Here is a 13,999-nt window from a genome sequence, read left to right as displayed (position 1 = left end):
TATGGGGATTTTGTGTGAGAGAAGATGTGAGAATGAGTAGGATTAGATGACAAAGTCTACATATAAATAGTTTTACAACGGCTAGTTTTATAACGGCTAGTTTTATAACGGCTAGTTTTACAACGGCTAGTTTTACAACGACTAGTTTTACAACAACACAATTTGAATTACAATAATAAAAGAAATTAAAACTCAAATACTTACCTAAACCCTAAAAGAAATTAAAACCCATATTGTTGTTTAAGATAGTTACAATACTTTTCATGAGCTTCACGTTGAGTCTCATTCATGTTGGAAGTATCCTTCATTATGGTTTTATATGTCAAACGTCTTTCTTGTGCCTCCTTCAACTCAATTAGTCTTGATGCATAGGCATTTTTCTCCTTTATTGCATTTTCTATGCCAGAAAAATCAACAACATTAGTATTGGAAGTTTCTTTTCCTCTGGCCTTCCTTTTGGCTGCCTTTTGTCCTATCGGACGGGATGTTGGCGTTGGTATCTCATATTCATCAAGTTCAATGGGTGTCTCTGTGTTGGAAGACAAAGAGTAACCACCTGCAGATGTTACCTTCCCTCTTTTTGAATTGTGTTGCACGAAACCAGATTGCCATTTAGGTTCATCTCTCAAAATGACCCATGCATGCTCCATATCAAATTTTTTACCTGTATCTTGAGTGTAAATCTTATGTGCGAATGCCATGACATCTTTCTCTGAACTCCCACTTTTCTTTTGACTAATTGCTTGTTTGTAGCAACCAATAAATTTTTGAACTGCAGGATGAATTCGATTCCAACATGCTTTTAGTTGAGTCGATTCTCTCTCTGGGAACTCGCCACGGTCTTCATCGTTGTTGTATGCTTCTGTGATTCTCGACCAATATTGTCGTAACGTTTGATCAACTCCTATGATTGGATCCTTCGATGTATTGACCCATGACCTCACGAGAATAATATCTTCTTGAACTGTGAATGGAACACGAATTTTTTTTGTTGACGAATTCTCTGCACTTCCATCTAGTTGAATTCCATCGAGACCAATTGGTGATTCAGGTTCACTATTAGGAGTGTCAATATTGTGTAGAGGAGAAGGCCTATAACATGCATTTGGGTTGGTGAGAGGTGGGGGTTGACTAAAAAATTGTGGTCCTTGAGAATTATCACCACTAGGTGGATGTGTTGGAAACATATAATATTGTGGTGCTGACCAATAAGGTGGTGGATTTTGAGAATTTTCACTAAAATAAGATGGTGGATACATAACATATTGCGGAGGAATTTGAGAATTTGCACTCGTCGGTGGTGGTTGGTTTTGGAAAGAATTTAAAATTTTTTGATGATTGCATTGGTTAGGATCCATTTTTGAGAGCAAAACAAGCAAGATAAAAGAAGTAGAAGAGAGTTAAAGAGGTCCAAATTTTTGAATTGGGTTGATGCATATTTATAATGATTTTTTTCTTTTCTTTTTTTTTTAAAAAAAATTTTCCAACGGCTCTTCAACGGTTACTTCAACGAATCTTTCCTTATTTTTAATTAATTTTTTAATTTGTATTTTTTATTTCTTATTTACGGTCTCTTCTTCTTCTTGTCTTCGAGAGGGTTTTCTTCTTCCATTTCCTTCTCTTCACCATTTCTTTTTCCATTTCCTTTTCTTCACCTTTTCTTCTTCCAACTCCGTCTACTGCCGCCGCCGTTGCGCGCAGGTCCAGCCAAAACGTCCACCCACGGTAGAACATCCACTGGCGCGCCTCCGCTGTCCACCGGCGCGCCTCCGCTATCCAACCGCGCACCTCCACTGCACCTCCGCCACGCCTCCTTTAGTTCACAAAAATAAGCAATCGTTGCTTCAGTAAGAAACCCTCTCTCCTCTGCAAGAAACTTTGGGTGCCACCTCATACCTCTCCAATGGTAAGAAACTCATGTTACAGTTGCTTGATGAGCCAAGCAACTCCCATTGGAGTTGCTCTAACCAAAACTACCATAAAACTACAACCTCTCTTACTTCTCTCCGGGTGTGTTTGCAAATGTAACGTAGAGCACCTCAAGCGGGGATGCTTATAGTGTATCTTAAAAATAAGTAATCGTGCTTACAAGAAATTTCTAATGGATCAGGCAAGAGAAGTTCTAATTTTTTTAGCTTCGTTTCTTGGAGAATGAACGGTGCTTAGCACTATTAAATGTGAAATGGAGAGGTGTAATTGGTACAAAAATCACACAAGCTCCACTTGCATCAGCACCAGCAAATCCGCGAAGCTCCTCGTCTCGGTCCGCTCCACTCTCACTAGCACCAGCAACACTGCGGAGATCCACTTGCACCAGCAGCAACCACCGCGGAGATCCACTCACACCAGCACCAGCTACCGCGTCTCCGTCGAGCTCCTCGTCTCTGTCCGATCCACTCGCACCAGCACTAGCCACCACGAAACTCCGCTGACACCAGCATCGCTCACCTCCAACGAAGGGACGCTCATCACCAAACTCGCACCGGGTCAGCCACTGACAGCCACCAACGACAACCACACCAACCACCCACACCCACGAGAGAAAGAGAGAAGAGAACGAGAGGGAACGAGAGAGAACAAGAGAAAGAGGAAAAGAGAAGGTCGAAGAAAGAGAAAGAAAAAGAATGAGTGAAAAAGAGAAAGAGAGAAAGTTGGAGATAGAGAAAGAAAAAGAATGAGAAATTAAAAAAGAGACGTTAAGAGTTATAAATTTTAATTTTGTTATAATTTTTTATTTCTTTTTATTATGTAATTTTTTTATTATTGTATTTTTTATTATGTATTTTTTTATTATTCATATTTATATATTTTTTATAATAATTAATTTTTTTAAAATTTATCAAAAAGTATAGTGTGAATTGTCAAAAATGTATAATGAGTTGTCAAAGTAAAAATGCTTATAAATAATTTTCATTAAAGTAAAAATTATAAAAATATAATATAAATTATTTATAAATAACATGACACAGTAAGACCCATTTAAAGTAGATGAAGTTGCTTATAAGCACCTCTCATTTTAGATGCTCTTACCTTAGAGTTCTACGTTTTGTGCATTGAAATAAGTGAAACCATTTCAAATTATATACTACACACACAGTCCTCTCTTTCTTGCCATTCTCTACTAAAACAATGGGTTAATGTCGGAAATCATTCAACCAACAACTTATCGAGAACAATGCCTTGATTTGAGAAGTAAAAATGGTTCGAAATATCTTATAATTGGAATTATTGCAGTCACATTTTGTTACCTACATCTTGATCTCTCATTATGATTACAATGATGCCTTCACACAACAACTAATTTAACAAAAAAAAAAAAAAAAAAAGGCTGTAAGTGTTGGTTCAGCACCTATCCCATTGTTTTCAGGTGCAATCAAATCAATAGAAGCTGGTTAATAATCCATGCCACCCATTCCACCCATTCCACCACCCATAGCTGGAGTATCTTTATCATCCTTTGGAAGTTCAGACACAATAGCTTCAGTAGTTGTCATCAAAGATGATACACTGCACAAAAAGGGTCATAAGATAACTCCATAACAAACAAATATTTTAACCCTTAGCAAATTATTAAACATCCTACCTGGCTGCATCAACCAAGGCTGTCCTAATCACCTTTAAGGGGTCTATTATTCCAGATTTAACCATATCAACATATTCACCTAATTATGAAGCAGGAAAATACCATATAAATATATCAGCACTCAGCAGGATCAGTATTTGTTGTGACATGGAATGAAAACACAACCAGGGAAAATAACTGACCTTTGGCAGCATCATATCCTAGATCAGGATTATCCTGTTCCAATAGTTTTCCGACAACTACTGCGCCCTCAACTCCCGCATTTGAGGCAATTGTGAGCACAGGTGTCTGCATTATTTTTGGGTACAAGAAATAAAAGAATGACAACCCAAATTAGCAATTTAAGTTGGTGTAAAACTATACTAGATCTTAGAGAAAAATCTAGTCCATCATATTGTAGAATGAACATTAGGGTAAGGAAAAAAAATATGGTTTATGTTTTCCATGCACAAGTTAACAAGTGAAAGATCAAATGCTATATAGAGGAGCAAAAGAGGAAATCAGAAAAATTCAGACAGAAAAGCTAGTAACAATCTTACAAATACTCTCCTTACTAGTGATTGAAAATCACAAATTTTGATGAGTCCTACCACTAAATTATGAGACTCATTAAGAGTGGCAGGACCCACAATTAATAATTTCCAATAAATTTTAGCTAATAATAAAGAGTATTAAAAAGAGTTTTGCTAGCATTCAGAGGAGACCAACCTTTAAAGCGTTTTGGATAATCTGGACACCAATCTTCTGATCAAAGTTAGCAGTTTGAAGTTTATCCAACTCTTTTGACGCATATAGAAGAGCAACACCACCACCTGGCACTATGCCCTCCTCCACGGCAGCCTTAGTTGCATTTAAGGCATCTGTCACTCTATCCTTCTTCTCACCAACTTCAGCCTCACTGGCTCCACCAATCTGCAGAAGGACAGTTTCAAATGTTAATCTTATCACCTCAGTGGGATGTTCACTAGGGATAAACCATTAACAACCAAGATGACCATAAGTATGATACCTTAAGCACTGCAACACCACCAGAAAGCTTGGCTAATCTTTCCTGTAACTTTTCCTTGTCATAATCCGAAGTGCTATTTTCAATTGCTGACCTAATCTGTATCAAAAATCATCACAAACGAGTCAGGTGCATCATTAAACCAGACAAATCATAGGATGGAAATACAGCACATGAACCATGGTAAAATGAAATCTATAGATTAACTCAAACCTGCTCACATCTTTCCTCAATTGATTTCTTGTCACCTGCTCCGTCAAGAATGACAGTGTCATCCTTAGAAATTGTTATCTACAACATTAAGAACCAAAGTTATTTACTTGGCCGCATAACCTTATACACTATCAGGTTAATAATGGATGAATTCATTCCAAGATTAAACAAGATTGTTGCAGGAAAGTCAACATTCTCTACTAGAACAATTAAAGAACATTAAGAGGGAAAACGTACTAAAATTATATGGCTGATTCAAATGCTTTAAAATGAAGCTAAAAATCTTACTTTTTTGCAAGAGCCGAGCATATCCAGATCTACTTTTTCAAGCTTCAAGCCAAGCTCTTCAGTGATAAGCTATAAGGATACAGAAAAGGTATCATTAACAAGTTCACAAAATTTAATGCAGCAGTAACCTCAGATAACAGTAAACTTACAGCTCCTCCTGTTAGTACTGCAAGATCTTGAAGACCGGCTTTCCTGTTTTCACCAAAACCAGGGGCTTTGATAGCACATACCTACAGCAAAGCATCATATAAATAACATCAGGCTCTGTAAAGCTACTAATTCAAAATTTTAGGAACCTACGACATAAAAACCTAACCTACAAACAGGTAAAACAAACCTTAATGCCAGCACGAAGCTTATTTAGAATAAGAGTTGCAAGTGCATCACTTTCAACATCCTCGGCTACAATCAATAATGGTCTTTGTCTCTGGAGATCAGTATGTGTCAGCTAATATCAACAATTTAGAAGTCAAATGCAAAAGAAAGTGAATGATACTGCTCACCTTCAAAGCCAACTCTAAGACTTTAACTACAGCATTTATACTTGAGATTTTCTTCTCATGTATTAGAATGAGGGGATCCTCAAGTTCCTATAGGCACAGGACATGGCATGGTTAAGCACATATAAAACAAATGAAAGGTTCATGAATAAGGGATTTGACAAACTGCTATAAATATTCTAAATTTCTTATGTTGTGACATAGAGAAATAAAGAGAGAACATACACATTTCTGGTTCTTATCATTTGTTATGAAATAAGGAGATATGTAGCCCCTGTCAAGCTTCATTCCTTCAACAACTTCTAACTCATTATATAAAGTTTTGCCGTCCTGAAATAGTTCAATGATCAAGCCTTGTAAGATACAAATATAAAAGGGATAAAATTTCAAAGCAGATAGGAGTCAGGGATAAGAGAAGAATAAGAAATGACTTCATTACATATGACCAAGATGGAATCTAAAACAAGGTTTTTTGGGGGGAGGGGGGGTAAGGGAAAAATAAGAACACTTCAGAGGAAGCTTCTGGCAGCATTTCATTATCAAGATAACACTATTACAACAGTGATCAACAATAGAATAATCAGATAAAACTTACTGAAATTGTGATTACTCCCTCTTTGCCAACTTTCTCCATGGCTTTTGCAATCAACTCACCAATTTCCCTTTCTCCATTAGCAGATATTGTCCCAACCTATCAATGCAAATTCAAAAATAGAAATTAAAGTTAAAACTGAAACAGTCCTTATTAGCATCTCTTGCAATATGCGAGGACTGAGGAGAGGCAATAACAAAGTTTGATCAATAAACCTGTGCGATTTCTTCAGATGTGCTAATCATCCTTGCTCTGCTTTTCAAGTTTGTCACTACAGCATCAACAGCCATACTTATACCACGCCTCAGGTCCATTGCATTCATTCCAGCCGCAACTGATTTGCAGCCTTCAGCAAATATTGCACGTGTAAGGACTGTAGCACATGTGGTTCCTGCAAAACAATTGACATGCTCCCTCATTATTCAGTCGTAATACCAGCATGCTCATTGTCATCTTATATTCTTCTTGCATCTATAGCACATCCTAAGATGATACACAAGTTAATTTTTCAATGATCACAGGATCATGCACTCTAGTATTTTGAAAGTAACAAAGTAGTCAATGGAGAAGATTTAACTATCAAGTACAATTTTCTTTGTATATATCAGCTTACCATCACCAGCCACATCATTAGTAGCATTAGCAACCTGCTTCACAAGACTGGCACCAACATTCTTAACTTTATCCTTGAATTCAATGCTCTTTGCAACAGTTACACCATCTTTGGTTACTTTAGGAGCACCAAAGCTTTGCTCAATCACCACATTACGACCCTAAATGATAATAAACTCAACGTCAACCAACATGAACAACACCTACTGAACAATGGCAATTGGCAATACACACTCAAAACAGACCAGTATTAAAATCTTTCATTCTTAAGTCAAATAGTGACTTTTGTCCCACATAAAAGCAATAATTGACATCGTAAACATCCGAGGTCAGCAATCCCAATCATACAATTAGTTGCAACATACACTAATGGTTACTTTGACAACATTACCAACAATAATTTTCTCCATCCAACACAACAATGACTTTAAAAACAAAAATAAATAACATACACAAGAAGCAAATAAACAATCCACTCAATTACCTTGGGACCCATGGTTACTTTGACAGCATCAGCAAGATCTTCGACACCCTTAAGCATCAGAGCCCGAGCCTCCACACCAAATTTAATGTCTTTAGCCGCATAGTTCCTGCTCCAACTCAACCTACTTCCAACCTACAGCATGTAACAAAGAATAAAAATTCACCCTTACCAGTCTCCAAAACATTTCCAAATGCCAACATTTCAATACAGCAAAAGAAATGGAGCCATTTAAAACATTCCACCTGTTGGCGGCTACTCCTAGCGATCCTGCAACCAATGAAACATCATTTCACAGTCAGAACAACAATTTCACTGTTCCCAATCACGTGTTACCTTCCAAATAACAGATAAGCACCCAACAAGTAAGGATCAAACACACGATACCCAATGAAATAGTAATTAAAAAAAAATCATATTTTGATCCGTTTTACAAGTTTTTCTGCGCGACCCAGATGAACAATTTAACTTCCACACAACACAGGAAAAAAGTGAACAAACAAAAGCAAGAGTGGTATCGGAGGTTGACCTTGCTTTGGAGGCGAGACTAGAAGCAAAGCGATACATGATGTAAATATGAAAGACAGAGAAGATTGGGAAAATGCAGTAAAGAAATGCAAATGCAAATGCAAATGCAAAGGAGAGTGTGCGTGGGGTTTATGAAATGAAAAGAGAAGGGTCTAGAAGAAGCGGCTACTAGGGTTTTAGAGTTTCAAGTTAAACCCAACAAACTACTTTAACTTATCGTTTTGCCCACGAAATTTGCAATTGAGTTATTCTTCCTTTTCGAATTCGAGTCACTTATGCAATTTAACATATATATACATTCGTTAATGATTATTCGATCTTATCCTATATTATAATATAGTTTTTTTAATAATTTATTATAAAATTTAGTTATATATAATAAATATTTTACTTTTAAAATATGAAAAACATTAATAATATATTTTTTAACACATTCTTCTCAATATATATATTTTTATTGAAAACTACAAAGTTGAGAAAATCATTGAATATGATATGAGACTTATTAAATTTTATGTTTTTTAATAAATTTTAATCAATTTTAAATAGTATTCAAAATAATGTGTCAAAAATATATTGCTAATATTTTTTAAATTAAAACATTAGTATATACATTAATTAATGATTATTTTGTCTTATCATATTTACTAATGTGAGTGTCCATATTTCAGACAACGATACTTATTTTTGGATATGATATTTTTGGTGAAAAACTTTTTCAATGTAAAAACTAAAAATACCGAATAAAAGTGGACATGCCTTCTATATAGCATTATAAATCTTTTTAAAATAAAATGAAAGTACTTTACTTTTATTGAAATTGTTTTAAAAATTTTGTTTTTTACTTATTCATACATCTTTTCATATGATTTATTTTTTCAATAAAATTTTTTTTTCACACGTTGTCCATTTTTTAACCTTTAATTTCTCATGTGTTGTTTATTTCTCATCTTTATTTATACAAGCTCTTGTTTTTCACAGGTCTCCGCTGGCCAATGGTTATTTGTAATTTTCATTTCTCTATATTTTTTATTTATTTCTTTACACAATTTGATATAATTATAATTTTTTCATCAACACTTGAGGTAGCTAATGTTTTTTCATGTTAATTAAATTCAATTTTATTTTTATGAAAATATTCTATCCAAATTAATATAAATAAATATTTTTTAAGTGTGTAAATTTCTGTTCATATTTTCATGAAGTTGTTCATTCTATTTATTATATATTATTTATATTTTATATGTTACATAAAATGTAATATTCAATAAAATAATTTAGAAGAAAAGTAAGAATAATATTTTATATTAAAATTATTATAATGATAAATTAAAAATATTTGTATGATTCTCATTAGATTGTTCACAATTATAATTAATTAAATTTAAATATATTTTTAGTCTCTATAAAATGAACAAGTTTTAATTTTGGTTCATATAAAAAAATTCTTTATTATTCATTATCTAAAATTTAGAATTATTCTTTTTAAAGTTTTTATTATGTAATCACTTTTTACTTCGTATTTGTTTATTAAAAGGTCAAGTAACACCTCAAAAATTTTTATAAGTTCTTAAAATAAATATTACTTATTTGTCTTAAAATTATCGTTAGATTAAAAAAAATAATGATTTTAGATTTGAGAAGTATAAAAATTAAAGATAAATATTTTACAAGAAATTAAAATCAAAATTTACTCATTTTAAAGGGATCAAAAATATAAAACAAAAAAAATTACAAAGATCAAAATCAAAATTCTTTCATTTCACATAAACTAAAATCATATTTAAGTCATTTAATTGTAAATTCTCGTATTTACTTCCATACATGGTATAACAATTCACATAGACTACACTTGATAACAATGGATTTAAGTGCTTGAAATAACATTTTGTTTTTTTGTCAAATCACTAAATATATTGTTGATTCTCATTTATAATTTTATAAATATTTTTAAAATATCTCATTATTAATGGAGGTAAATATGTTACATATTCAATTCAAAACATTTCATTTAGTGTTCTAATAAACCATTTACAACACAACTAGAAGACTAATTAGAGAATGACATAATTATTTTTTTTAAGATAAAATCTTATGGAAAAGGACTATTAAAGAAATTGATATAAGTTAATACTCGTGAGATTGTTTTTTCAATCTAGTATCTTCTACCAAAAGACCGATAATTTTATTAATTTATCACCAATTGATGTTGCACACAATTCTATAATATATGGGTAATAAGTAGAGTTGAAGGGTAACCTTTCTTTTAAGGCAATACTATAAGTAAATATGAATGTGAAAGCGATAGAGATAAAAGATTTAAAAATGTAGCAAAGAAATGCAAATGTAAAAAGAGAGAGTTTGCATGGGGTTTATGAAATAAAAATAAAAAAGAAAGAGAAAGAGAAAGGTCTAGAAGAAGCAACTTCTAGGGTTTGTAGGATATATTTAAATCCAACCCAAATGTCCATTAACATATTATTGGTGTCTTATTGTCCATGAAATTGCATTAAACTCTTCAATTAATCTTTTTGAAATTGAATCATAAGTGAAATTTAACAAATACATTAATAATTCATCAGTGTTATCTTATCATTGATGGTAAATATTTAGTTGAATCTATAAAACATTTATAATATATTTGTGAATAATAATGTGTTTATAAAATTTAAAAAATATATTAATTGATTTTTAAAAACTATTACAAGAAATGAGTATATTAATATACACAAAATGGTGGTAATTCGTTTTAGTAGAACTCAACTTAGATGTTTTAATATCTATATCATTTACTTAATTAATATATTAATTGAGTTTATGATAAAAGATGATTTTAATAATTAAAATAAAATAGAAGATAACTGTTGATTAGAGAAAAGTCGTAAATTTTGGATACAGGGTTTAGTTAGGTTGTGCATCAATTTCTAAAACCCCAAAGAATAGTTGCAGAGAAAATTGTAAAGGTGAATTCCAATGAGTAACCTCAAAACTAACAAGGATTATGCCTATGGCTTGGAGATGACCATCTAAGGTAAGAGGGGGAGTAAAGATGTCTCACTTGTGAGCACGAATAAGAGGTATGGGTAATAAGACAACCTCTAATTGTATGATGTCATTGTTATTGCACGATTGAGTATGAGGTGAATTTTCATAATTAATTGTGATTAATGTTGGATGGTTAAGGTTGCATGATGACTTGAGGTTTTATGCAAATTGGATGAATGAGTTTATTTACGAGGATTATGTTTTATGTGTAAATTAGACATATGTTGTCATTTAATTGGAGTTTAAAAGATGCTAAGATGAATTCAAAAAGGCTAGGGAATTCTAATTCACAAAGTTCGTGATTCTACAAAGGGTAGAATCTATGATAAAGTAGAATCTACAATAGAGTTGGGTGCATGCTTAACGTGTCAAGGGTTAGGCTTAGAGAAGGCCACGAAAGCCAAACAAATATTGTTAGGCATGATCAAGGTCACATTAGGCACAAGTGCACAAGAGAGGTCTCTAACTAAGGTATTTGCAGTGCGATTTGGCTAAGTTTGTCTTAAAAGTCACCCAAACCAAATAAGAAAATTAAGTACGATTTGGTATGATTTGGTTTGATTTTAATAAATTATGAAATCCAAACTAAAGCAAATCAAACTTTTGTGGTTTGCTATGGTTTAATTTTTGTAGTTTTAAAATTTTTTTATTTAAAAATAACTTAAAAATATGTAATACTATGTTATTTATTTAAGATCGTATGTCAAAAGTAAAATTAAAAGTATACAAATATTAAAATATTCTGATCATTTAATATATTTATTTTAACACCAATTTTTATCTTATTATTTAGTAAAAATATTTCTTTAATATAATTTATATTATCATATTAAATATTTTTCTCATCAATGTAGTTTTTCACTTAAAAAATTATTAATTTTTCAAATATTATAAATAATTCATATTTTTCCATTCTGAAATTCATATTAGTAGCTTACAATTACATCAAATATCTTTTAAATATTATAACGTATATTTGAAGGGAAAATATTTTTTAGTAGCTTACAATTTTATAAAAACACATTTTATGTTATGTGTAAATTTTGTATACCTGCACTATGCATTTGGAAAAAAAAATTACAAATAAGTGCACTTTGATTTGATTTGGAGTGGGTTCAAAATTTCAATCCAAAAACTAAACCAAAATCACTTGGTTTAAGGAATTTAAAAATCAAATTGAATCGTCAATTTGTCATTCTTTATTAGTTTTCAATTTTTTTCTTTTATGTTTGCAATTTTTTGTTTGAGTTAGTTTAGTTTCAAACATCCCTATCTTTGATCTCTCAATGTCAGATGTAAGTGGTGAGATCTTCCTGAGTGTGTGATGGCCATGATTAGTTGAGGAACTTGTGAGAGAGTCAAAATTAGGAATTAAAGATGAGAAAATGGAATAGAAGGTTAGAAGTTTGTTACATCTTTGACACTTTTTTGCTCTATTTTGAGTTTTATAATGTATGGCCACAATAAGTTGGTGTTACTGTATTTTTCCTCATCCCCTTCATCTGGGAGTGATGATTTTGTTATAAAACAAGAAAAAGAGATGGAAGATGATATGATTTTATTGTAAAAGTGAAAAAAAAAGATGGAAGATTCAGTTAAATTTGAGGTTGTTGAAAGAAAAGTTACTCAAGCATATTGTTATATTGTGAACATTCAATCAATGAATTTGAATGTTTATAATGGTGGAGCAAATCAACCAAATTACAAGCAGTTTCATTAAAAAACTCAACTGCAACAATCAAAGACGTGAATAATCCACATCTATTCAGGCCATGAACGTAGTTTATAAAGAAATCCAACAATATCATAGAAGGATGAATCAGATATAGGAGCTTTTGTTTTAGTATCTTGTGAAAGAAAATGCATAGTATTTTAAGATTTATTTTTCGTTTCTAATTAGTTTAAAGGTCCACATCACCTCTATGAGTTTTAGGTGTCCTCCTTACTAAGCTTGTTGAGCAGTGAGCACATTGTCTCTAAAGGCACCAAGGGAATACTATATTCATCAATTCTTAAGCATTGTTCAAACGCATTGGTCTAAGGAGTGTTTATTCATATTGTGGTTCTTGAAAAGAAGTTGTGTAATTGTGCTTTTTGTTGAACTTGGATCAAGCACCTTGATGCAATGGAGAAGTTGGACTAGTTTGGGTCTAAAATAAATTTGTTTAGACTTTTTTTGTCACTTTTAGTTTGTATCGATGTATCTTGAAGAAAAAATACAAGTTATTATTATTATTATTTTTTGTAATTTGAGGTGATTGTAGTGATCTGAAACATGATTTATAAGATTTTATCTAAAGTTTTGGTCAACAAGTTGCGTTAGTTTCTAGGGGGTCTCATTAGTCCTTGGCAGAGTAGTTTTATTTTTTACATAAGTACTAGAGATAATGCTTTGGTGTTACGAGAAGTGGTATATCATGCATAAAGAAATCTAATAAGAAATGAGGGGGGGTTGGTGTTTAAACTAGATTGAGAGAAAGCATATGATAGGATAGATTAGGACTTCCTTAAGCAAGCTCTTAGACTTGTATGGTTTTCAGAGGTTATTGTTGTTTTATTTATGGATAGGATTACTTTTACTAATGTGTCTCTTATGTGGAATGGTGGTAGGAAACAGGGTTTAAGTAATTTACAAGGTTTACAACAAAGGGATCCCTTATCCCCTTACCTTTGTTTTGTTTATGATAAGATTGGGGTTGATGATTGATGGGGAGATACAAACAGTTAGGTGGAAGCCTATTCAATTGCCTAAACATGGGCCAAAATTATCTCATCTCTTTTTTGCCAATGATGGTGTTACTCTTTGTAAAGGTAGAGGTGTCACATACCTTGTTGGTGGCTAAGGTGCTAGAGGAGTTTTATGCAATCTCGGGTATGAAGGTGAACATAGAAAAGTCTAGAACTCTTACCTTAGGCGGTGTTAATAATTTTCAAAAGGAGTTCATCACAACGACCTCTAACATTAGGTTTACCTCTAGATTGGACTACTACATTGGTTTCAAAATTTTCCATGGTTGTGCATCCAAGGGGGAATTTGCGGAACTTATTAAGAATATTAACAACAAACTCTTAAGATGGAAAAGTAGTTTATTGAACAAAGTTGGTCGGGTCACACTAGTCAATGTAGTGCTCATTAGAGTTGTTAATTTGA

General features: G+C 32.4%; 2 protein-coding genes across 2 annotated transcripts; both read right to left on the bottom strand.

Moving 5' to 3' along the window:
• Positions 1 to 221: 221 nt before the first annotated feature.
• LOC145949611 (uncharacterized) lies at positions 222 to 1,358 on the bottom strand. Its single transcript, XM_083060093.1, has one exon. The coding sequence runs from the start codon at positions 1,356 to 1,358 to the stop codon at positions 222 to 224; it is 1,137 nt and encodes a 378-aa protein (XP_082916219.1).
• A 1,805-nt stretch (positions 1,359 to 3,163) lies between these two features.
• On the bottom strand, positions 3,164 to 8,048 carry LOC109815627 (chaperonin CPN60-2, mitochondrial). The gene is made up of 17 exons (XM_020380389.3): positions 7,805 to 8,048; positions 7,521 to 7,545; positions 7,279 to 7,410; positions 6,796 to 6,955; positions 6,398 to 6,573; positions 6,186 to 6,281; positions 5,816 to 5,920; positions 5,594 to 5,680; positions 5,428 to 5,517; positions 5,240 to 5,320; positions 5,091 to 5,159; positions 4,803 to 4,880; positions 4,593 to 4,688; positions 4,292 to 4,495; positions 3,766 to 3,871; positions 3,584 to 3,662; positions 3,164 to 3,507 (listed from the first exon to the last, which is right to left on the bottom strand). The coding sequence occupies exons 1-17, from the start codon at positions 7,840 to 7,842 to the stop codon at positions 3,393 to 3,395; spliced, it is 1,737 nt and encodes a 578-aa protein (XP_020235978.1). The 5' UTR covers positions 7,843 to 8,048; the 3' UTR covers positions 3,164 to 3,392.
• Positions 8,049 to 13,999: the final 5,951 nt, after the last annotated feature.

This window comes from Cajanus cajan, chromosome 7 (genome assembly GCF_000230855.2).
Source record: "Cajanus cajan strain Asha chromosome 7, NIPB_CcT2T_4, whole genome shotgun sequence".
Classification (NCBI taxonomy): domain Eukaryota; kingdom Viridiplantae; phylum Streptophyta; class Magnoliopsida; order Fabales; family Fabaceae; genus Cajanus; species Cajanus cajan.
This window is presented reverse-complemented; position numbering and strand designations above follow the sequence as displayed.

Excerpts from the sequence above, each read along its gene's own strand:
- LOC145949611 (XM_083060093.1), bottom strand. The coding sequence starts at position 1,358 with ATGGATCCTAACCAATGCAATCATCAAAAAATTTTAAATTCTTTCCAA.
- LOC109815627 (XM_020380389.3), bottom strand. The coding sequence starts at position 7,842 with ATGTATCGCTTTGCTTCTAGTCTCGCCTCCAAAGCAAG. Across the intron at positions 7,546-7,804 it reads AGTCTCGCCTCCAAAGCAAG|GATCGCTAGGAGTAGCCGCC; the intron begins GTCAACCTCCGA and ends CATTGGTTGCAG. Across the intron at positions 5,160-5,239 it reads CAGTACTAACAGGAGGAGCT|CTTATCACTGAAGAGCTTGG; the intron begins GTAAGTTTACTG and ends GTATCCTTATAG.